The following is a 23,372-nucleotide window of genomic DNA, read 5'->3' as shown; positions in this document are numbered from 1 at the left end:
AGGAACTACAAGACCATCATGGTAGGCCACACACTGGCCAAAATATATAGAGAACTACTAGAGGCGTAGCTTAGTGCATGTGCAAAGAGAGAGAGCTTGAGAGCAACACAACACACTAGCTTTGAACAAGGCTTTTCAACACTTGATCACATTTTCACCCTCATGGCTATGGTGGAGCAAGCAAAGATAAGGAAGGAGGAGTTGTATTGCTACTTTGTGGAATAGCCAAAATGCCTCACAAAAGGATTGTGTCATTTTTTTTCATCTACTACCACAATATAGCTACAATTGCTTGTGCAACACCATCTGATGTGTTCACACAAGTGCATATTGATGGCATCATAGACCAGCTAGCATGTCTAATAAGCCTAAGATCAATGCTATGATAGAGCCATAGATAAGAGCATACTATCTTTCGATCCTCAAAGCTCCACAAAAAACTCCTTGCAGGCTTTGCTAGCCATTTCAACTTTATAGTCACTCATCATCCTCCCCAAAGAGACTATCGAACGAGATCTCTAGTACTATAGGAGTGAAGCAAAGATATCCTCTTCTCCCCACCACTCTTCTAACTCTACATTAATGAGATAGAGAGCCACATCGTACGAGGAGGAGACGGAGTGGATATAGCAAGTACGTTAGTCTCCATTCTATTTTATGATGATGATATTGTTTTGGTCTCTTGAGTCATAAGAGGGTCTAAAACGACATGTACATGCCCTTTGAGATTTCTCTATATAATGTGGACTAACAATAAATCTAGGGAAGACCATGATTTGGATCTTCCACACATCAGCCCCTATGAGGAGGAGGTCAATCTTCACCCAAGGAGAGGGACACATGGAGGTGGTAGACTTGTTTACTTGGGAGTCACCTTTACTACATCTACAGAGACTTCACCATAAAGCAGTCGGCCAAGGATCAACAACTCGCACGAGGATATGTTGCTTTGGCTGAGTTGGAGCAACAATGTCACCAAGCACACTTCCAAGATCCCTACACATAGAGATGGCTATCTGATACACTGGTCACACCAGCCATGATGTATGGTGCACCAGTTTGGACCCCTTGCTTGGCTACTTACGTGTGGACACAGATTGAGAGAGCACAAGTCATCATGCTCTCATGGATGATTTGCAGCAAGCATCAGCACCACATGAGATCATCAAAGCAAACTTTGCTACAGTCTCCAAGATGATAGAGGCTCTCTTCAAACCATCATCTTTATCCACAGAGTGCAGGCCATACATCCAAATCAACTACCCAAGAGTGCATTTGAGGCTTCTCAATAACTAGCTTAGACAAAATGTTAGACCTCGTGGTATCCACAGGTCAAGCAGTGGCTTACAGGTTCTAGGATTGAAATGGACTGCCTCCTCCCCTTCCAATACAACCCTAGTTGCCCCCCCGTACACCTCTCTCACTCAGAGAGGAACCTAGTTATGCAACAAGAACTTTACAAGCTACACATACAACACACATGGACCTCAAATTGACAACCCCTCCCTACGAAGATGTAATACTACAAAGACCATTTTTGAAGACTACAAAAGACAGTTTGATTGTGAGACCTAGATATTTGGATGTATACATGCCATATAACATGCCGGTTGCCATTGGCCAGCTTAGGCTCTCATCCCATTAGCTTGAGAACAAGACAGGGAGAGCACCTTATATCCCCTAAGCAAAGCGGATCTATAGACTGTGTAGGGTGGAGATAAAGAGTAAGGAGCACTATGTATGCAGACGTAGAGCCTACAGTACAGGATCCTAGCAAATACTCCACGCTTTTCAAGGATGGCTTTTCTCGCAGATCTATCGTGGAGCCACCAGATCAGCGCTAATTAGGCCAGTTCTTGATTGAGATCTTGAGGCTCTGTACATCACTATGGCAGGATGGTACGACACATAGGGGAGGCAAGCAATCACTACTTACTGACTTCTATCAAATGGTGACTGTAGACACAATATCCACACAGAGGGGTGACAATCCGGAGAGCTAAGATCAGAGCAGCACGTCAACAACGCAGATTAGGGTTCCAAACACAGAGGCTACACTCGAGAGAGAGAGGAGGGAGATTAGCCAACCCCACAACCAATACCTTGCAAAGACGGGAGATCAAACCAAATACTACTACTACACCATCTCCTCAAGGATATATGGCATACTCTAGCCCCCACTCCCCATTGGATGGAGTTAGAAGACCCATAGATTCCCCCACACTCTCTCTATTGTACTCACATTACCTTGTATTGTATAACTTTGTAGTTTCGCCTAGAACTATATAACACCATCACAGATCACATCTTGCCATCACAAATGACATCTTAGTATGTCACGCTTTGATACTCCATGACGATCATCATTGTACATGGTTATGCCTCATAGCCAATTTTGGCTCATTAGATGTTAATATTTCTTCCCTCCCCCCCCCCCCACCCCCCCCCTTCCTGCGCCCCCCAAAAAACCCAAAATCGAGTTCCATCCCCCTTAAACAATAGTCTTATTTACAAGCGCCTCCACCCAGCAAAGTGGACGAACCACACGCAAGCAAAGGCAACTTGATAGTTGGTATATTCATTTAAGAGTCATTTTCCCCAATCCTCAGGATATTGAGGACAACAATCATTCATAAGAGGAAGTGTTTGGTCCTTCAACATCTGGATGGGCACCAGCAGTATTAGTCACAGTGGTCATAAAGAGACATTAGTACAAGTGCACTAGAGACACAAGTTAGGGAACTAATGGAAAAACCCATTTTTTATGGTCTGACTACCATAAAACTTTGACATGCAATCATAGCATGTCCAATGTGTGCACTCAACCCACTAGATCTACATTGGCATCTTGTACAAGGGGCTGAATAAGTGCTTACGAATTATAGGCCTAAAACTGTATAATATATGGGTGCAGCAAGCCCATGTGGAGAGAAGTTGAGAAGCTGTACACACACAAAAAGGAGAAGGCCACAATTGTGTCAACCTTCTCAAAACTGAAGATCAGGTTGTCAATTGTGGAGAAGCTCATGAATGGTCCAAATCTACTCCACAATGTAAATTAAATGATAGATGCCAAAAAGAACATGCCTGCCCAAACTGTTCCCCATTAGAAATGAGACTCTCACAATATACACTAAAGCACATTAGGTTATTTTTCCAGGCTACACTCAACCAGAAGCCTAAGCAGCAGAGCGAACTGGAAAACAAATCAATGCATAGAGCATTTACCTCCCAAAACCAGATCATTTGACAGTCAGAACTGCTATACTCATGGTATTCTGTATGCTTTTTCCAGTCATCAATGCAGATATTCCTGTCCTTCCCAAAGAGCATCAATTCAAACTCCTGGGGATCCAAAGCCTGCAGGAATTGCTGAACACTACCGCTCACAAGCAGATCTGAGAATCCTTGAGAAAAGTACTTCACCTGCTCCTCAGTGGATGTAACAAAGCAAGAGCGAACCAAAAGCTCAACATACAAAGACCTATTTAGACTGTTCACTTGCATATCTGTACCACCGGCACAGAGCTCAACTGTTTTCAAAACACCGAGTTCTTCAAACTCATGAACAAATGTCAGCCCAAGTACATCTGAATCTACTAACTCGGCATCCATCTCCAAAATCTTCTTACAGCTTCCATACAAAACAGGATCTGCATCCTTCACATCTTCCCACGTGATAGGTAAACCAGCAACCTGCTTATAGAAGATTGACGTGAACACTACATCTATTTGAACCCTGTGCATAAATGCCAAAGCAATTACCCGTCCACAAAACCGAAAATAACTCAGATGTTCAGGATTTACTCCAGAAGCTGCAGGTAACAACAGAAGGAACTGCCAGCTTTAGTAGGTTGTCTTTACAACACACCCAACGAACAACCATTTCAGTAAGGTCAACAACAGATTAAAGTTTGAACACTTTTACAAGTTGATTAAAACCAAATTCAGGATACAAATACTCACTAATAGCTGTATTCAATGCAAAATCTCACTATCCTTCCAACATACAGTAAATGCAAACGCAAGTTAGGTCACCAGTCTATACTGTCAATGTAGAAGGTAAATAAGAGAAACCGGGACTGTTGCTAATTTTAATAAGCCTTGACACATGTCTAGAAGCTGCCACATGTTATCAATGCTTCTACTAATCCCTTAATAACCTACAAACTCCTCAAATCAAACAATACTATACGATGATGCAACCATCATTCAGTATCCAACATTAACATTAGCAATCCATCTAGAACCTCATCAAGTTATCTAACATATGAATGCTTCTTACAATTACCAATCTTCATACTAAGCAACAAACAAGGATTCTATCCATGGAACTGACCTAAAATTGATGTCCCATACCACAACTGTGACCCAATCACATATTTCTTCATGGGCCAAATAGCTGATCGACATGTTTAGCACTCCTCAGCAGTCCATTTACAAACATTCTGCCCAAATCTTACATGCCATTTGCCCCTATGGATTAGGTTGTACAGCCTCCATGATGAATTAGAAACGAGAAAGGTAACAACGTAAGTCTCATGCAATGACTAACACTGGTGTCTGAATGCCAACAATAATAAGACTTTGGAGTTCTAAGAATCTATTGATGCCATTCATGTTCAGCCTTAGCAAGCTTCCTCATGTCACTATAAGCCATTGTCAAGCTGAGTTGACAACTTTCACATTGCGGCAGTCTTTGAAACCCACTACCAGATGAGACTGATCAGGACGACTAACTTACATGTCGCTTGATACCAAGGTTGACACATTGCTTATGGTGCAAATCATAGCCACATGGAACGGGGAATGGGAAACAGTAACGGGAACAGGGAATGCAATCGGAACGAGAGGCCCCATTTCGGGAATGGGGGAAACGGGAAATTCAAAACAGATAAATTTCAGCATTTTTAAAAGAATTATGCATTAAACAACTTCATGAGTGTTCAAAGACACTCTAAAGCACACTTTAAACATCATACTGCATGAATGGTGCGAGATATATTAAGACCAATCAATGCTGCAAATAAGACTTGAGTACACTGCACACAACCAAAAAAGTTAAAACTCTAATGATTAAACTTTAAAGACTCAAGAGCCATAATTTATAAATGCTTGAAGGCTGAGTAGCATATTAAAGCATCATGAGAGTGCAAATGCCCCAGTGGCAAGGCCAATAGTACATACAAAAATAAAATTGAGAGTCAAGACTCAAGACTCAAGACTTATGAGTCATAACTCAAGCTGAAATTTGAACACGGAATCCACACTAATGTATTGAACACTTACCATTAAGTACTAAATAAACTATCAAAAAGATACATCATACATTGCACTCCACCCACAAAAAACCCCCCACTCCTGAAAAAAAACAAAACAAAGCTCCCCCCCCCCCCCCTCAAATCCACCCAAAACCCAAAAAAGAAAAAGCTGGAACGCATTGCCAACACGGAATAGGAGACTTGGAACATTGTGAAACAGCTGACATGGAACATTCCAACCAGTTGGAACGTGTTCCCTATTCCTCACGGTTAGGTTTTCACATTCCAAGGCCCCATTCTACCCACTCCAAGTTGCTATGGTGCAAATAGTTAAACCAAGCCCTAAGACTTGATAGTTCATCACCATGTCTATGATTGTGGAATGCAAAGAGAAGCTCCTTACATTCGAAATCCACTAGTTAGACACATTTTGAAACCAACCTTCCTCCCCAAATAGGGTGGTAAATAACCTAATTAAGCACTAATTACAACAAGCATAAAATTTACGTAAATTGTGCACACTTTACCACTTTTATCTTGGACATTGGACACCCAGTTGGCCCCGAAACTAGCACCCCTTGCGGTATTTCTTTATCTTATATTGCAAATGGAAGGAGTACAACTAAGATCCTCTAATCTCCTCTGCTAATCCAAGTGTCTTTTGTTGTCAAAATTGACCTGCAAGCCTCCAAACCAATCTGCCCCTTGGTTTGGGGTTTTGCTTTCACCCTACTCCTTGAAAGACAAATTCAGCCACAAATCTCATATTGGCAAGTTTGCCTCTTGAATCTCCCTGAAATTCCTCGATTTCAGCTATTGGGATTCAAGTCCTAGGCCCTAAATTTTGAACATGCATCCCGAGGTGGCTATCAAACCCTAATTTCTACTGTAAATTAGGGTTTACAGCAAAAATTGACTAAAATCTCTTCCTCTAATGGCTCAAACTGCTGGAAATACTGAAATAACTTAAGAGATGGTTAGGGAATGAGAGAGAATGTTGTAGAGGGAGAAATTTCAGAGTTTCATTGCGAGAAATGTTGAAAAGCTATTGCTGCCCTGCTCAAACAGCCATGGAAGTTGTCACCTACAGCTTTGGACCACCAGAAAGTCTGTTGCCCCCACCTATACGCTCTAATCTACACTAGAAGGACCTTGGACTGCTGTCACCTACTCCAAGAGGGCTCCAAACTATTGTCACATACTATAGGACTGATCCCTAGTGGTTGCAAATCACATTAGTATCCTCTCCTTGCTCTCTAACAACCTCCTCCTCTCTCACAATGGCTGGAATAGACTTCCACCAGCCCTAAAACGTTTCACCCACTTGCATGGGCAAGTTTTACTAAGCGGCAACCTTCTAATTCCATTTTTCAACACTAATAATGATTCTAGTACTCGAAAATTTAATCAGTAGCCAATTTGTCTTCCAAGTATCCTTGAGCAGTTATTAGCCCTTAAACCAGTATTAATTAATTAATTAATGCTTAGTCTCTAATGTCACCACCCACATTAGTGGCCAATATATTGGTCTAGGCTAAAATCTGACACCAGGTACCACCTAGTACCTATCAGGCGTAATTTATTACAACTTTTGCTGATATCTCGAGATCCTAGGTCCCACACTATGAAATAATTGACTTGCACCTTGAATGTGCAAGTCACATTAGCACATTTGATTAACTTTTAATCAAATGCTAAGAAAAGTAATAAAATTTCACATCCTCGTGACACGTTGTGTCAAGGAGCCATGTGTTTGTTGTGTCATGTTCATGGCTAGTTTTACTATAGCCTCTGAAACTAGCCTTCTTTCTTTGAAAGGTTGGTAATAACCTGATTTAATAATAATTACAAAAAGTAATTAACTCACATAAGTTGAAATGCATACTTTACCTCTTGATTATTATGCACTAGACAGCTTGTTGGCCCCAAAATTGACACTCCTTTCAGTACTTATTTATCTTTTATTACAAATGGATAGAGTACATTTGAGATTCACCTATCTCCTATGCTAATCCAAGTGCTATTTGCTATCATTAATGACCAATAAGCCTTCAAACCAATTTGCCCCTTGGTTTGCATGGGAAATCAGCCTTCACCCTGCTCCTTGTGGAACAAATTTAGCCCCAAATTTGATATTGGTTGCTGACCTCGTAAATCTCTTGAAACTCTTCAATTTCAACTTTGCTAAAATTCAAATCTTAGGTATACCCACATCCCAAGGTAGCTATCAAACCCTAATTTCTAGTAGAAATTAGGGTTTATAACAAAGATTTGTCCAATGGCTGATTATGCTGAAAATTGCTAAGGGAAGATGCGAATAGACTGGAGAATGGGAATGCTAAAGAGAGAGAAAATTCACACTTCTATCAAGAGAAACTAGAAGAAATCACCCATTGCTATGTCGAGACAACCATGAAAGTTGCTTGCACTATAATGTTGTCTGTCTAAAATAGCTCTCAAACTGCTATCACCTATTGTATAGACTCTTCTCGGCTTGTCTCCAGCTCTTGGAGGGCCTTGTGCTAGCTAGAAATGGCCTATCAACTATCGTACCAGCAATGGCAACTTCTCTCTCTCTCTTTTTTTTTTTCGTAAAAGGTAATTGTATTAATTACGAAAAAGGTACAAGATTACATGATGACATGATTACAAGAGACACGAGGGCCCTAGCCCAACGTGTGGGAAATCCCCGTACTAATGCACTACATAGGTTACACCAATCATGGCAACGATCCAGAGGCAATTGCCATATGCCATGGATGCAAATCCTCCCGAGGGAGCAAATCGGAGTGTCGAATGAGATCTAGCTGCCAATGCAAGAGCCCTTTAAGCCTGGCAATATGTCTTGGTACATTAGAGGCCGAATCAAAAAGAAAAGCATTGTGCGTGGTCCAAATGTGCCAGCATCCCCAGTATCTGAAAAAGTGAAATAAGATCTTCATATGTAACTGTGGCGGTGTGGGGTACTTTGGGCGCACAAAAACCCAATCGAAAGGAGTTAGTGAGGACCCCACCACCGCTTGCCAGATTTGCGACAAGAGTAACCAGATGTTCTTGGTGAGCGGGCAAGAAAGAAAACGATGTCGGGCCGATTCCACGGTAGTGGTACAGAAGAAACAATTGCCATTCCAGATTCGACGCTTGGAAAGGACTGAAGCAAGCGGAAGACCACCAATCATTACCCGCCAAAGGAAGACCTTGCATTTGAAAGGTGCCTTATTCCGCCAGCCCTCCATCAGCGTTGCCTGCCACCATGCCCGCGATTTCCGCAGTCCCCAAACAGTATTAGCTTTCACACTCAGCCAATGGAGATCTCGAATGAGAAGATGATACACCTGATTGGTAGAGGCCTTTTCCAGACTCAACTTGCCTGCAAGGGCCCAGTCCTGCCAAGGACGATCCACAGCCAGGGCAGGAAAGGGTTGCCGACCCTGAAGCTCCAATAAAAGCTTTTCCCATAAACCAAGGTATCCGCGCGGGATCCTGAAAAGTCTCCTAGCAGTCCGAAACGAGGCGAGGACATTGCGAGTGGCAAGGGTAGCATCCACAACCGAAGTCAGACCTAAACGGGCCATGCGGTTAAATCTCGGTCTGAGCTGATGTTTGTCTTCCCACGAAAGTAATCTAGATATTGCCAACAATTCCAGCTGAAAGGAGTTAGACTGCACGCGGTCTCCTACTGGATGCCAACGGGCCTTTTGGAGCACCACTTTCCAAGAGCCGACCAAGTGCAGTAACAAAGGGGAAGAGGGACTGGAAAATCGAGAGTCAGAATTAAGGACATGCCACCAGGAGGCCCGAAGCCATGTGCTGCCATGGCGGAGCCCGCTGTCCTCAAGAAAATACCGGGCTATGATGGTCCACGGGTGATGATCCACACACATGGCACGAAACAGAGACCAACGAAGAGCCACCATATGAGTTTCTGCATCCAAAATAGCGCCACCACCCATGCGTTTAGGGGTACATGTATGCGACCATGAAATCCATGAAATGCCTGCCTGCAGGGAGTCCTTCTTCCATAGCATGAAACGAATGGGATGAGTAAGAGCCTTCAAAGTAGTAGGCGTCCATGGCAGCAATGGCAGGAAATACGTTAGCATTGGTAGCATAATGGTCTGAGCCACTTTGAGGCGCACATGGAATGGCCACGCTTGCGACTTCCAATACATAAACTTCGTCACCAGTTTTTGTGAAATCCACTCCAGTAAGTCCTTTGGCCGTACATCTACTCCCAACGGGTATCCAAGATGCCGGACAATGGATCCACGGGAAACCACCTGACCCTGCCAGCCCAATGACTGTAAATTAGGCTCCGTGCAACTAAGAATGGCCAACTTAAAGGCATTGATGCGAAGACCAGAGGCCTGACCAAAGAGCGTCCAAACATCTAATGCCTTTCGAATGTTGTCCCTGTCTGCCCGCAAAATCATAAAGGTGTCATCAGCCAAAGATTGACTAATGAAGTGCTGCCCCAGAGGAAGAGACAAGCCGGCCAGCTGAGCCGAAGCCGCCATTGAGGATAACATTGAAAGGACCGGGTGAGTCACCATGGCAAAGAAGAGAGGACTCAAAGGGCAACCCTGTCTGACCGAGCGAGCAAGGACAAATGGCTCTGTAACCCCACCATTGAGCATAACTCTTGAAGAAGCCGCAGTACTAATGGTGTAGATCAATCGGGACATCCGGGTGCCAAAGCCCATAGCAGACATGAGATCTGCAATGAAAGACCAGTCCACATAGTCAAAGGCCTTTTCCAAGTCCAGTTGAATCAATACCACTTCCTGACTGGAATGCCGCGCATAGTCAATAGCCATTTGCACATTCAAGATGTTATGGAGAATGTTGCGGCCCTTGATGAAACCATATTGGAGAGGATGCACAATAGCTGGAAGGTACTTGTGAAGCCGATTCGCCAGCACCTTGGAGAAGATTTTATACATCGAGCCCATCAAAGAAATTGGCCGCCAGTGTTGCACCTTTGACGGCGAAGGGACCTTGGAAATCAGTTTGATAAGGCCTTCTTTCCATGAGGAAGGCATGACCCCTGTTTCCCAAACCTGCTGACACATAACCGCCAATGGCTTCGCCAACTGCGTGGCCGAGTGCTCAAAGAATTCATTAGTGAGACCATCCCAACCAGGACTTTTATCCTTAGGCAGGTGCAACAAAACATCCATAACCTCCTCCTCGCAAATATCCGCCTCCAAAGTGGCTTGCATATCAAGTGGAACCTGCTGGCGGACCAGATGATAGAAGGCCGAGCGGGCATGCGTAACCTGGCTAGAAGGCGAGGGAGAAGCTTCTCTCTCTCTCTCTCTCTCTCTCTCTCTCTCTCTCTCTCTCTCTCTCTCTCTCTCTCTCTCTCTCTCTCAAACCCAGCCTCAAAAACATATTTCTCACTTACATGGGCAAGTTTTGCCAAGTGGTAGCCTTCTAATCTCTTTTTTTAAGATTATCATAATTATTAAATTAGTTTTAAAATATTCTTCTAGCGTTCAAAAAATTAATTTCACCAACCAATAATTAAATTAACTAAATCACTTTGTCTCCCAAGTATCCTTGAGCTATTATTAACCCTTAGACCAGCATTAATTAATTAATGCCTAGTCTTTAATATATCATTGGCATTAGTGGCCACTAAATCAATCTAGACTCAAATCTAACACTAGGTGCTCCTAGTACCTATGAGGCATAACTTATTACAACTTTTGCCTTTAATACCCAACTGATATCTCAAGGGTCCTAGGTCCCACATTATCAAATAATTGACTTGCAGCTCATATATACAAATCACATTTACACATTTGATTAACTTTTAATCAAATGCTAAGCAAGGCAACAACATTTCATGTCCTCGTGATAGACCCCCCCCCCCTTGAAATCCTTGCAATTATCCTAGATTGCCCTACAATGTGCCAAAGCAAAACATACTACACTAGAATTTTTCAAAATGCATCATAATAAAAACAATATTGGCCATTGCTGCTTAACCATGCTAATGTCAAACACTTGTTGAAAATTTCCAACTAGCATAAACCATAACAAAGGACTAAAGAATCCAAAATTGTTACCATAAACTCATAGAATGCATTTTCCATTAGCATATCAAAGCTATTCTAGCCAAATAACCATAGCAAAGTATAAACTCAACATAAACCATGGCTGAACTATCAATTGCATTCATAAAACATGTCGTTCTCCATACAACTAGTTGAATACCACTGAAAACCGATGATCATCCACCGAAAACTGCCAACTAATGCCATACTAAGCAAATATATGTATCAAGCAAATGTATAAAGAGTGTGAGAGAAAGCACTCTGTGAGTCGATCGAGGTGTGTGCAACAGTTGAGTGAGTAGTGAGTGAGGGTGGAGAGTCGAGAGCCTTTGCAAGACTTTTAGTAAGAACATCTGCAGGCTTATCCTATGTTTTGATCTTAGTCAGTGTGACTAAACCATCATCCAAAACCTGTTTGATAAAGTGATACCGCACATCAATATGTTTGGTACGTGCATAAAACATGGCATTCTAAGCCAAGCATACAACACTCTGGCTATCACATCCAAGTACAGGTGTTTTGGTACGCAGTCCAAAATCCTTGACTAAACAACCAAGCCAAACAGTATCTTTCGAAGCTTCTATAGCTGAAGTATATTCAGCCTTATTGGTAGAAAGTGCTACTATCTTTTGCAATCTAGAGCACCAAGAAACTGCCCCACCAGTCAAGATAAATATGTATCCGCTAGTAGACTTGCAAGTATCCAAGTCACTTGCCATGTCTGCATCACAATACCCCTGCAAATCTAATGTACCCTTTCCATAGCAAATACATTTTCTTTATGTGACCTTAAGGTACCATAAGATGCAGTTCACTACTTCCCAATGTGCTTTGCCAATATTTAACATAAATATGCTCACATCTCCCACTGCATGAGCAACGTCATGTCTAGTGGCAACCATAGCATAAAGAATAAGAAACTCCCCTCATAGAGTTAGCTGCCTCATCATCTTTTAGGCAATCTGATCTACTAAGCTTAAGGTATGATGGTAAAGGAACACCAAGTGGCTTAGCATCTACCATAGAAAAACGATCAAGTACTTTGCTAATGTATTTTTCTTATGAGAGAAATAAGAGCTACTGCTCTCTATCTCTTGTCACATGCATGCCCAAAATGTGTTCAGCTGCACCCAAATCCTTCATGGAAAAGGCTAAATTCAGTTGTTTTTTCAATGCATTAACCTAGCTTTTATGCTTACCAACAATAATCATATCATCTACATAAAAAGCACAAGTATAATAAGTATTCCATCATCAGTCTTCTTGATATATAAGCAGTGATCTGCATTGCTCCTTTTAAACCCATGTGAGAGCATAAAGGCATTACCACCTCTAGTGATTAGCATAGACCCTTTCTGTATCTTCCACATTCCACCACCAAAGGTAGTGAAGTAAGCCCTATGGTCTGATTGCCCAACAGAGAGCAAACTCTTCTTAATGCCAAGTACATACCTAACATCATGAAGGATCAATTCCCGACCATTTTCAAGAGCCAAGTGTATGGTGCCCATTCCTTCACTATCACATACATGGTTGTTGCCTAGATAGACTTTCCCGAGGTTACCTTCTGAATAAGAAAAAAAACACTCCAAAAAGATGGAGTTACATGAAATAAAGCACCACTCTCAACAATCCACGACTGCAACAAACTATCATGAACTGACAAGAAGGCATCTATCACATCCCTTTTAGTGATATACATGTCCTCCATGGTCATAGCATGTGGATCTGAAGATGCAACTAGCAAATCAACATCTTTATCTTCTTCTATCTCTTCAAGGACAACATCAGATACCACATTCGCTTTTTCTATTTCTTTAGGGATAGAGCTGTCATCCTTTTCTCTTTTTTTTTGCCTTTTGCATTAGCTTGCTTCTTGCGTTCTTGCTCCTTTTTATAATACTTGCAATCGAGTTTTTTATGCCCTTTGCATCCACATTGATAACAAGTAACATCTAGTTGTTTTTCCTTGCTTTTGCTGCGATTTTTGTTCTTATTTGCAGCATTTGACCTTGTTTCAGTTCTTCCTCTTCCCCACTTGCCTTGCGTCTAATCACTTCATTGAGAATAAAACCACACATACCATCAAATGTCAAGTTCGAGTTGTTGCTCAATGACAACCAATGCTTCCTATGAATCGGACAAAGTCATGAGCAAGAAGATAGCCCTCAATTTTGGATCAAAAGCTAGCAAGCCTACATCATGTAACTAACTTAAAATACGAGTAAAAGCATTTAACTGCTCTGAGGCAAACTTAGACTCATCGAGCTTCAAGTTGACCAACTTTCGCATGAGATATACCTGATTGATAAGAGTTGTATTCTCATACATAGCCTTCTCCCAAACTATACATAAGTATTACTAAGTTCCTTGATATCAACCAAGATCAAATGTTGAATACTTCAGCCAGTAGCAAGGTTGCTGAATGTAACACTAAGTACACACACTTGTCCTTCCAAGGTGTCCAAGAAGCAGAAGTTTTGCTGCAATTTCAGTCTCCAGTACTAATTACAGCATATACACGAATCAAATCTGATACATTTGCATTAATGACAACTTCCACTTCAGTAATACATCACCATAATGCCCAAATGCAACAACCCAAGTGCTATATATACCACTATTTCACTACATAATGAGCATTCAGCAATACATATACCAAGAGAAGCTGCCTTTTTACAACATTTAAAACATCCCAAGTTCAAACTTCTCCCACTCAGCACATAAATCTACTGTAATTTCACTATCAAAGCTCAAATTGGCTCAAAATGCATCACCGATGCAAAAAGCCCCAAAATTTCTGCAATGAAACTGCCCCAATTGCATCAATACATCCTCCCGAGTTTTCGGAGTCCAAATGCACAAATTACAGTGAAATTGGCTCAATCGAGCAAAATTTCACTTGTACATGAAAAGCCCCAAATTTCCAAGGCATGTGCACCCAATGTCTAAATCAAACATCATTGTTATGCATGCCCAGTTTCAAATCTGGGAAAAGCCCCAAATTTTCATATGTAAATTTGCACAAATCTGAACCCTGTGCTTGCGTGCATGAACACTTGGTGTCATGAGGACATGTATTTCTGAAACCTCACTTAACATATGGATTAATTTTTAAACACATGGTGAAGTAAATGTTGCACATGTGAGGTGTAACTGGGATTACAATAAATTTATGAGCCCGGTACCCGAAGAAATTACAAGATGTCAAGGCAAAAGTTGCCATAAGTTATGCCGCACGGGTACTTGGTGGTATTTGGTGCTAGTTGTTGGCCTAGGTCATTCATTTGCCCATAACTGTCAGTTAGTGACACTCGAGAAGTACCGTTTAATGGTACCTAACGTCAATCTGATGGTCAAATATGGCACACAGACACTCGGGAATGGAAGTTGCCTAGCCAATTTAATTATTGGTTGGTCATATCATTTTTCAAGTCATCGAAATAATTAAATATTAATTTTCAGTATTTAAATACTGAAAATTAATATTTAATTATGGCTAATACTAGAAAAACCATTTGAAAAGACTGCCACTTATCAAAAATGCCCATACAAGACTAAAAAACGGCCTTAGAGACCAGGGAGAGGCATTTTTAGTGTATTCAGCTTGCAAGAGAGAGGGAGGAGATATTGCTAGTTTGATTCGCAGCCATTGGAGGATCTTCTGAGGCAACCAGGGGCAAGAGAGAACCATCAACAGTAGGTGACAGCATCTATAGGCTATTGAGACAAGGCAGCAACAGTAAATGACCGATTTCCTCCAGTTCTTTGCATCTACAAGCTGTTGTGGCAGGGCAGCAGCTGCATTTGATTGATTTTCCATCATTCTTCGCGACAAAACTCTGAATTTTCTCTCTCTACAGCTTTCTCTCTCATCTCCCAACCATTTCATCACCTTGCTCCGAAGATCTCAGCATTTGGACACTTGGATGCTCAGAAGTTGCAGATTTCTCTAATGTAGACCCTAATTTACAAACAGAAATTAGGATTTAGCAGCAGCCTCGAGAAACGTGCCAAAAATTAAAAGCTCCAAGTCTTTGATTTTTTAGAACTGAAGGTCAATTTCAGCTAAATTCAGATGAGGACTAGCCAGCCATTGAATTTAGGACATTTCCATCATCTATGAAATGGGTGAAGGCCAATCAAGTGCCCGAATCAAGGGGAAAATCAGATTGAAGACTTGCTGCTCACTTTGGACAGCAAGAGGAGTTTGGATTGCAAAGAGGATCGAGAGAATCCCATAGTAAATCAACTTTTTATTCGGCTTTTCAAATGCTGAAATTTCCACTGTTGTCTATCTAAATGGCATATCCTTCTTTTGCAAGGCATGCAATGGAGATGCAATTTCAACAAACCCGCATACATACTTCTTGTAATAAGAACATAAACCTAAGAAGCTACGGATCTCGTGCTCATTTCTCAAAGGTGACCTTGATCATATGGCTTCAACCTTTACAGGGTCCTTACGAATACCAACAGCCAATACAATATGCCCCAAAAAGTGGATTTCATGCAAAAAGAATTCACTTTTCTTGTTATTGATAACCAGCCTATGGTCACGCGGTTCATTGAACACAATGTCCAAGTGTTTTCTGTGCTCTGCCTCGTTCTTTGAATAGACAATCATGTCATCAAAGGAAGTGCCCACAATTCCTCTATGTGACCTGAAGATACAATCCATCATCTCCGATTAAAAGTGACAGGAGCATTTATAAGTCCAAAAGGCATAACAAGAAACTCATACAATCCAAAAGATGTCCTAAAAGCTGTCTTAAACACATCTTCCGGTCTAATGCGTATCTGATAATACCCACTTTTCAAATCTATACGGCTAAATATGGCTGCCCCTTGCAATCTATCCATAACATCATCAATCCGAGGAATCGAAAAGCAATTCTTTATTGTGATCTTGTTCACAGCACGATAATCAATACACATACGCCATGAACCATCCTTTTTCTACACCAAAAGCACTGGAGAACAAAAAGGAGATGAGCTGGGCTGAGTCAACCCTTTTTCTAATAGATAAGATCTATGCCATGATCTTTTGGCCTTTCAGGCAGTGGCTGCCCTGAAAGTGACTGAGAGAAGCAATCAGCATACATTTTCAGAAATGACATGCAATCCTTCTTTAACTTAAACATGTTCCCAACATTTTCACTATCATCTTTATCCTTAGTAAAAACCAAGTACGCAGAAAGATGTTTTTTCATTACTTTGGAAATGCCAGTTCCAGATACAACAAGGACAATTCACCTTTCAACTTTACATCAAGTGTGAGTACCTTTTCCTTAAGTTGAATAGTGATCTTTTTTGCACAAGAATCAATCACTATATGCATACGGTGACACCATGGCATACCAAGCAATACATCACAACTCTCAAGTGGAGCAATGAAGAACTCTTCGCTATCCACATATCCTTGTATATGCAATTGAAACTTTCCAATGAGCGGTGTGACAGGCTCTGCATGGCCTTTACATGCCATTCCAACTTCCCCCATGGGTCCCATCTCATCCTCTCTGATGCCTAGATAGGCGGCCATATCAACAGAGATGATGTTGGCTCGTGAACCATTATCAAAGAAAATCAATGCATGCTGATCCCTAATTTTGCCCCATGCTCTGCACAACTCAGTAGTATCATCATTGGACTGATAACTAACAATATGGGACACCAATCCCACTGATGTTTTGGGCTTTTTTCCTTTAGAATCTCCCTGATTTTTTGATTTTCCAACTTGCTGCCTATTGGGACAGTCCCTTCCAATGTGACCCTCTTGTTCATAAATAAAACATTTATTTGCAACGATCAATTCCCTATGTTATTTCAAAGTTTTCGAGCCCTTTCTTTGTTGTTTTGGCCTCTTTTCAGGCTGATTTTCAGATCTGTCCCTTTTCTCAGTCTCAAATAACTTTTTATTCGGCTTCACCCAAAATAATTATTAGATTAATTTTCAGTACTTAAAGACTGAAAATTTATGTTTAATTATGGCTAATGCTGAAAAAACCATTTGGGAAGGCTGCCACTTGTCAAAAATGCCCATGCATGTCTAAAAACTGTCTTTAGAGGCTGGAGAGAGTTATTTTTAGTGTATTAACCTACAAGAGGGAGAAGATGTTGTTGGTCTGATTTGCAGCTGTTGGAGGATCTTCTAAGGCAGCCAGGGGCAAGACAAGACCGATCAACAACAAGTGACAGCATCTACAAGGTGTTGACACAAGGTAGCAGCAATAAATGACTGATTTTCTTCAATTCTTTGCATCTACAAGCTGTTGTGGCAAGGCAACAGCCGCATTTGACTATTTTTTAATCATTCTTCACAACAAAACTCTGAATTTTCTCTCTCTACATCTTTCTCTCTCATCTCCCAACCATTTCACAGCCTTGCTCCGAAGATCTCAACATTTGGACCCTTGGAAGCTAAGAAATTGCAAATTTCTCTACTGTAAACCCTAATAAATTAGCATAAATTAGGGTTTGCAGTAGCCTTGGAAAGCGTACCAAAAATTGGAAGCTCCAGGACTTGGATTCAACAGGGCTGAAGGTGAATTTCAGCTAAATTCAAGTGGACTAGCCAACCATTGAATTTGGAGCATTTCCATCATGTATGAAGTGGGTTAAGGCCAATTAAGTGCCCGAATCAAGGGGCAAAATAGATTGAAGACTTGCTCGTTACTTTGGACAGCAAGAGGAGTTTGGATTGCGGAGGGGATCGGAAGAATCCCTTTGTAAATCAATTTTTTCTTCAATAAAGCTAAAGAAATACCGAAAGGGGCACCAATTTTGGGGCCAATCAGGTGTGCATTGTTCAAGATCAATAGGTAAATTTGTATTTTCAAATTTGCATTAATTGTTTTCTGCTGTAATTAAGTTGTAATCAAGGATTTACCACCCATCCACAAAAAGAAGGCTAGTTACACTTGGTAAAGGAAATGGAAGAAAAGTTGCCAAATAATAAAAAAGAGGGGGAAAAAAAGCCTATCATGACATTGACCAAGACTCGTCATAAACCTGTGCGCGTCGTTTGCTAGGCCTGCTTGCCAGTTCCGGCAATTATCGCCAATCCATGGGGCCTACACCTATCGCTTGTCAAACATGACACCCGTTGTTGACTCGACCCGCTGCCGGCAATAGACTCGCATGTGTGCAGCAGTTGAGTGCGCAATGAGTGAGAGTTGAGAGTCAAGGGATAGGTATATACCAATGTGGTACACACAAAGAATAAAAGAATATATTTATACTTAGGGTACAGTACACTTACACCGCAAGGTGTGTGTTCACATGTGTAAAGTCGGTGTGTGTTCACATGTGTAAAGTAATATACACACAAAAGTAACGAAGAGTCTTTACACCCAACAATGTATAGTTTTAGAGCTGCAGTGAAAACCATACCCATCTGCATACCAACTGCCATGACTAGCACACTAAATAGTGGCCTTACCCAAACATATTATCAACACCATATCTTGGATGCAGGCTGAATACATCCAAGATCCACTATATACGAGAGTTATGTTAAGAAGACTGCTAGGGTTTGCACTGAGGACACACAGAGCGTACGACCACGACAGAAACACACAGACACAGACACAGACACAGAGAGTAAAACTCAAACCCTAAACGCAAAACTCAAAACTCAAACATAAACAGAAGAAGGGAGAGAGAGAACACATCTCTGAAGTGAATGAATGTTGTAAATGAATGTAAGAGTGTACAGTGTGCTCAAGGGCAAAGCAATGTCGGAGTGTGACATCCACCGAAGATGGATCCCACATCTGTGACCACCAGTCTGAGTGTAGGAGTGCTGAATAGTGAATGGCAGCAGGCTGGTCACCAAAACGCAGCAGTCTGGAGGCTGGAAACTGGTAAACGCAGCAATGTACCACCGATCAGGGGCTGGAAACTATGCACAGTCTGACTGAAACAGTGTCTGAGAGTGTCAGGGCTTGCAATACTGAAAACACAAGCTGGCTGACCTTGGAGATGATGGACAGCAAGCTGAACAGCAGTTTGGGACAGTTTGGAGCTGTCACTAGCAGCTGAGAGCTGTCGCCTACAGCAATGGACAGGCTGAAGATGATGTGGCTGCAGTCAATGATGGCTGGACAGCGGATGGAGGCGGGCTCCAGGCTAGAAACTGGGCGCCAACAGCAGCAGAGGGTGTGTGGGCTGGTGTAACCTGCAAAACAAGGATGATCGCTGAATGGGGGCAGCCTATCTATTTATAGATCTGGAAGGGTGCCCTAAAAATTAGAATTTCCACTAAACTTTCTTGAACCGCTCCCCGTTTTAGGGTTTCCATTGAACTCTCTAGAACCGCTCCTCGTTTTAGGGTTTTACTCTAAAAGAGCATTTTTAGTGTGTTTTGGGGTTGTTTAAGAGGCTAATCAGCAAGTAATGCATATTTTAGCTCAACACCCCCTCTCAAGCCCAAAACTAAGCCGAAAGGTTAGGCCAGCCATGGTGATGTTTATGTACCCCAAGGCGTCCCACCCCAAAGCAGCCAAGGCATCAGACAAAGGGTGCACGTCGACTGCCCAGTGGCCTACCAAGACTACAAAGGCAATAGTTATCGTACCAAGGAAATCCAAGTAGTCACCCCAGAGAGAACAGGGCATCGGACAAAGGGTACACGTCGGCTGCCCAGTGGCCTACCAAGTCCTACAAAGGCGGATGGAATCACATAGAGCTTTGTGTGTTGTTTTTCTTTCTTTCTTTTCTTTTTTGAATGAGTGTGGTAAATTTTATGGGATACGGCCGATTAAATAATAGTGACCCAAAAGACGGGAGTAGGAAGGATACACCCAACACATCACAAAACAGTACAAGCTAACCCATCCACTCAGGGTATCAATGACGAGGAAAAATAGGTGATGAGATATCCATGTGATAAAGAAGGATGGTGGTGCGGTAACAACAACCGCCGATGGAAACAACTTAAGATCCGCTCAAGTGGTGCTCTGCACAATGAGATGCAAAGTATGCTACATGCTGAAGAATGCTCATGCAGCGCGTGCCACTTGGACAGTGTCTCTCATGGGAAAATTGTTCACTTGCCCAAGCGCCCTAGTACAAAGAAAATGAAATCATGAAATGCAAAGGGTAAGGTACAATAGGGGGAAGAAGCCGATGTCGAAGACAAAGTGCTAAAGCCTGTAGAATACCAAGAAGGGTAGGAACCCCCTCTCAACCTGGATGTAGATGCTGAAGAAGAAAGAGGAGCTTGATGTCAGTCTTCGTGTGGTGTCGAGAACCATAAGGAATGAAGAGAAGAAGGAAGCATCCTAGCTGGAAGAGCTAGGTAAAAGTCACTGCCATGATAGCATCAAGAGAGATGTTGCACGATCCGCCTCGGGAGGGGAAGCCTCCATGCTAGAAGAAGAGCAAAACTCCAAGGATGATGAAACCATGAAGGAACGGCGCACACCCCCAGTCTCCAGCCTAGGTAGAACTGGGCAAATCTCCATGTTAGCCCTACACTAAAAAACAAAACCTACAAAGGAGATCAAAGTATACAATCACAGAGGTCAGTAGTGAGATGCTCCAAAAACAAAATAAACTAAAATGAAAAGCTAATTGAAGGAACAAGTGCAAAGATGCAAATGTATATGTGTGTGTGAGTAAGTGCAGCGGAAGACTTAAAATGTAGCGATAAAAATCCTATGAACCCGACTCTAAGAGTGCGAAAAATGAATGCTAGACTGACCTAGGGTATCCGAAAGGACCTAGAGACATGCTAGTCTAAGAAGGTGGCCACCATCACGTAAATCCAATAGCAAGGCTCTGCCAAGGGAACGCCTGACGAGGTGGGAAGAAAGGTGAGATAGATGCATGAAGTGCAACACGATCGGAACCTGCAGACCAATCAACCAATCCTTCAGGAGTAGAGAAGGATGGCCGCTGAGACTGCCCGGATGCCACATGTCCAGTAGTTGCTATGGGGGCTGGAGGAGCAGATGCGGCAACAGCAGAAGGTGTAGCTGTCAGAAGTGGAGCAGCGGTGGAAGCATAAACATGTGCTGAAATAAACTGCTGAAACACAAGACAAAAAGAGAAAAGAAAAGAATACGATACAGATGAGAACTCAGATGTATACACGGGAAATGGAATCCATATATCTGAACACGAGACAGTCGCATACAACAATGAGTCACTGGCTGCGTGGGCACTGGCACTGGCTCCTCTCTCCACAGAGTCTGCAGATGGTGAAATGAAGTGACTGACTGAGGAGGAGCCACTGAGTATAAATAGGTTGAAAAAGTGGGGAGCAATAATGCTGGTCGGACAGCATTTAATGCTGGCCGACTGGTGCATAAAATGCCCCAATGGCATAAAATGCCACACCAGAAAAATACCTAAAATACCGAATAAAAATGCCCAGCCCAGATCAAGCTCAGACTCACACATGAGCTGACAAATACTCTGCTAACACCCTCTCTCAGATCATGAGTGATCTGATACAATACAATGAAAAGGGATCAGAAACTATACAACATAGAACCACCAAGTAGAACCATGGATACCCAAGCAGTGGGTGATCAAGCCACCACCAAGGTGCCTCGGAGAGAACCTGATGTTGATGTCGATCGTACCAAACACCTGAAAATAGAGAAGATCATAGAATGTCTCTGTGTCCATCACCAATGTCTCGCAGGAGCATACAAGACCATCCTGTCAAAAATGCCTCTGAACATATGTGACCATGGATTCCCGCCTTTGGCCAGACCGCCAAAGTGTCCCCTCATGGGAGCTCCAGACGAAAGCCTCCCGCTCTCTGTCAGATAACCAGCTCATCATGAACCTGGATGTCAATCCCAGCTCCAGGATTTGATTCCGTCAGACTGAAGTCGATGCATCAGGGACGTCCCTCGCTGGAACCTGTGCACCTGTATAAAAATATAGATGAGGCGCGGCTGCCCCATCTGAACACCCGCTCACACTCCCTCTCTGGCACAAGAGAGTCGTGAGGGATGACCTCATCACCACCACTAGAAAGCAGCAGAGGAAGGGGCCACATGGCCCTTCCCGCGATCCGAAGAAGAGGATCCCTTCTGCGCCTTGGACTTCACCTTGGTCGGAGGATCGGAGTCGGAGTCTGATGAATGAGAGGACTCATCGGTAGAGTCAGCATCCCACTTCGTCTTCTGCTCCTTCTTCCTGGAAGCCGCTAACTTCTTGCAGTCCTTCCGCAAATGTCCCTTCTTGCCACAGTGGTAACACTGGGCCTTCGACTTCGCCTTCCCGTTACCCCTCTCTGAAGCTACATAAGCCTCACCTCCATAATGTGCTGGAAGCCGCCCCTATAATCTCAAGGATGTCTCATGGTTATCCTCATCAAAGTCTTCAGGAAGAGGAAACACAGCCAAAACACAAGCACAGACTGCAGAAAATGAGAGTTCACATGCAATATAACCCAAAATCTGATCAATAGAAGACAAAATCTGCTGCAGAAAGTCAAAAAATCAATCAAAAACTGCCAAAAACAGAGAAAACGGCCTGAAGTAACAGTCACCCAGCCACGAGAGATGCTGAATCAGCAAAACCGCAGGCTGTAAACTGCAAGAAAACAGGTAGAAAACTGTTGCCAGCAGCTGCAGATGAAAAACGCAGGCAGCAGAGGGTGCGGAGGCAGCAGGCGATGGCAAAACTGCAAAAAACGCAAGCTGAAAACAGCCCCAAAACAGGTCGCCTGTCTGCAACAGCAATCGTCAGATCAGCAAGGGTACTAAACAGTCTTGAAATCAGCAAGAAAACACAGCAGAAACACAAATCCTGAAAACTGATACCATGTCAGAAGTGGAGCAGCGGTGGAAGCATAAACATGTGCTGAAATAAACTGCTGAAACACAAGACAAAAAGAGAAAAGAAAAGAATACGATACAGATGAGAACTCAAATGTATGCACGGGAAATGGAATCCATATATCTGAACACGAGACAGTCGCATACAACAATGAGTCACTGGCTGCGTGGGCACTGGCACTGGCTCCTCTCTCCACAGAGTCTGTAGATGGTGAAATGAAGTGACTGACTGAGGAGGAGCCAC

At 42.6% G+C, this 23,372-nt stretch overlaps 1 protein-coding gene across 2 annotated transcripts in view; it reads right to left on the bottom strand.

Moving 5' to 3' along the window:
* The window catches only part of LOC148027870 (E3 ubiquitin-protein ligase UPL5-like), a 99,452-nt gene that overhangs the window by 54,530 nt on the left and 21,550 nt on the right, over positions 1-23,372 (bottom strand). For both annotated transcript variants that reach the window (XM_087689573.1, XM_087689574.1), the window contains one exon: positions 3,229-3,815. In XM_087689573.1, coding sequence (XP_087545699.1) covers positions 3,229-3,815 — 587 coding nt within the window. The remainder of the gene's footprint in view (positions 1-3,228; positions 3,816-23,372) is intronic.

The sequence above is a fragment of the Lygodium microphyllum genome, chromosome 12 (assembly GCF_053477565.2).
Source record: "Lygodium microphyllum isolate KBCC chromosome 12, Lygodium_microphyllum_v1.1.10, whole genome shotgun sequence".
Lineage (NCBI taxonomy): Eukaryota > Viridiplantae > Streptophyta > Polypodiopsida > Schizaeales > Lygodiaceae > Lygodium > Lygodium microphyllum.
Note: the sequence above shows the minus strand (reverse complement) of the source record. Positions and strands in the feature narration are given on the sequence as shown.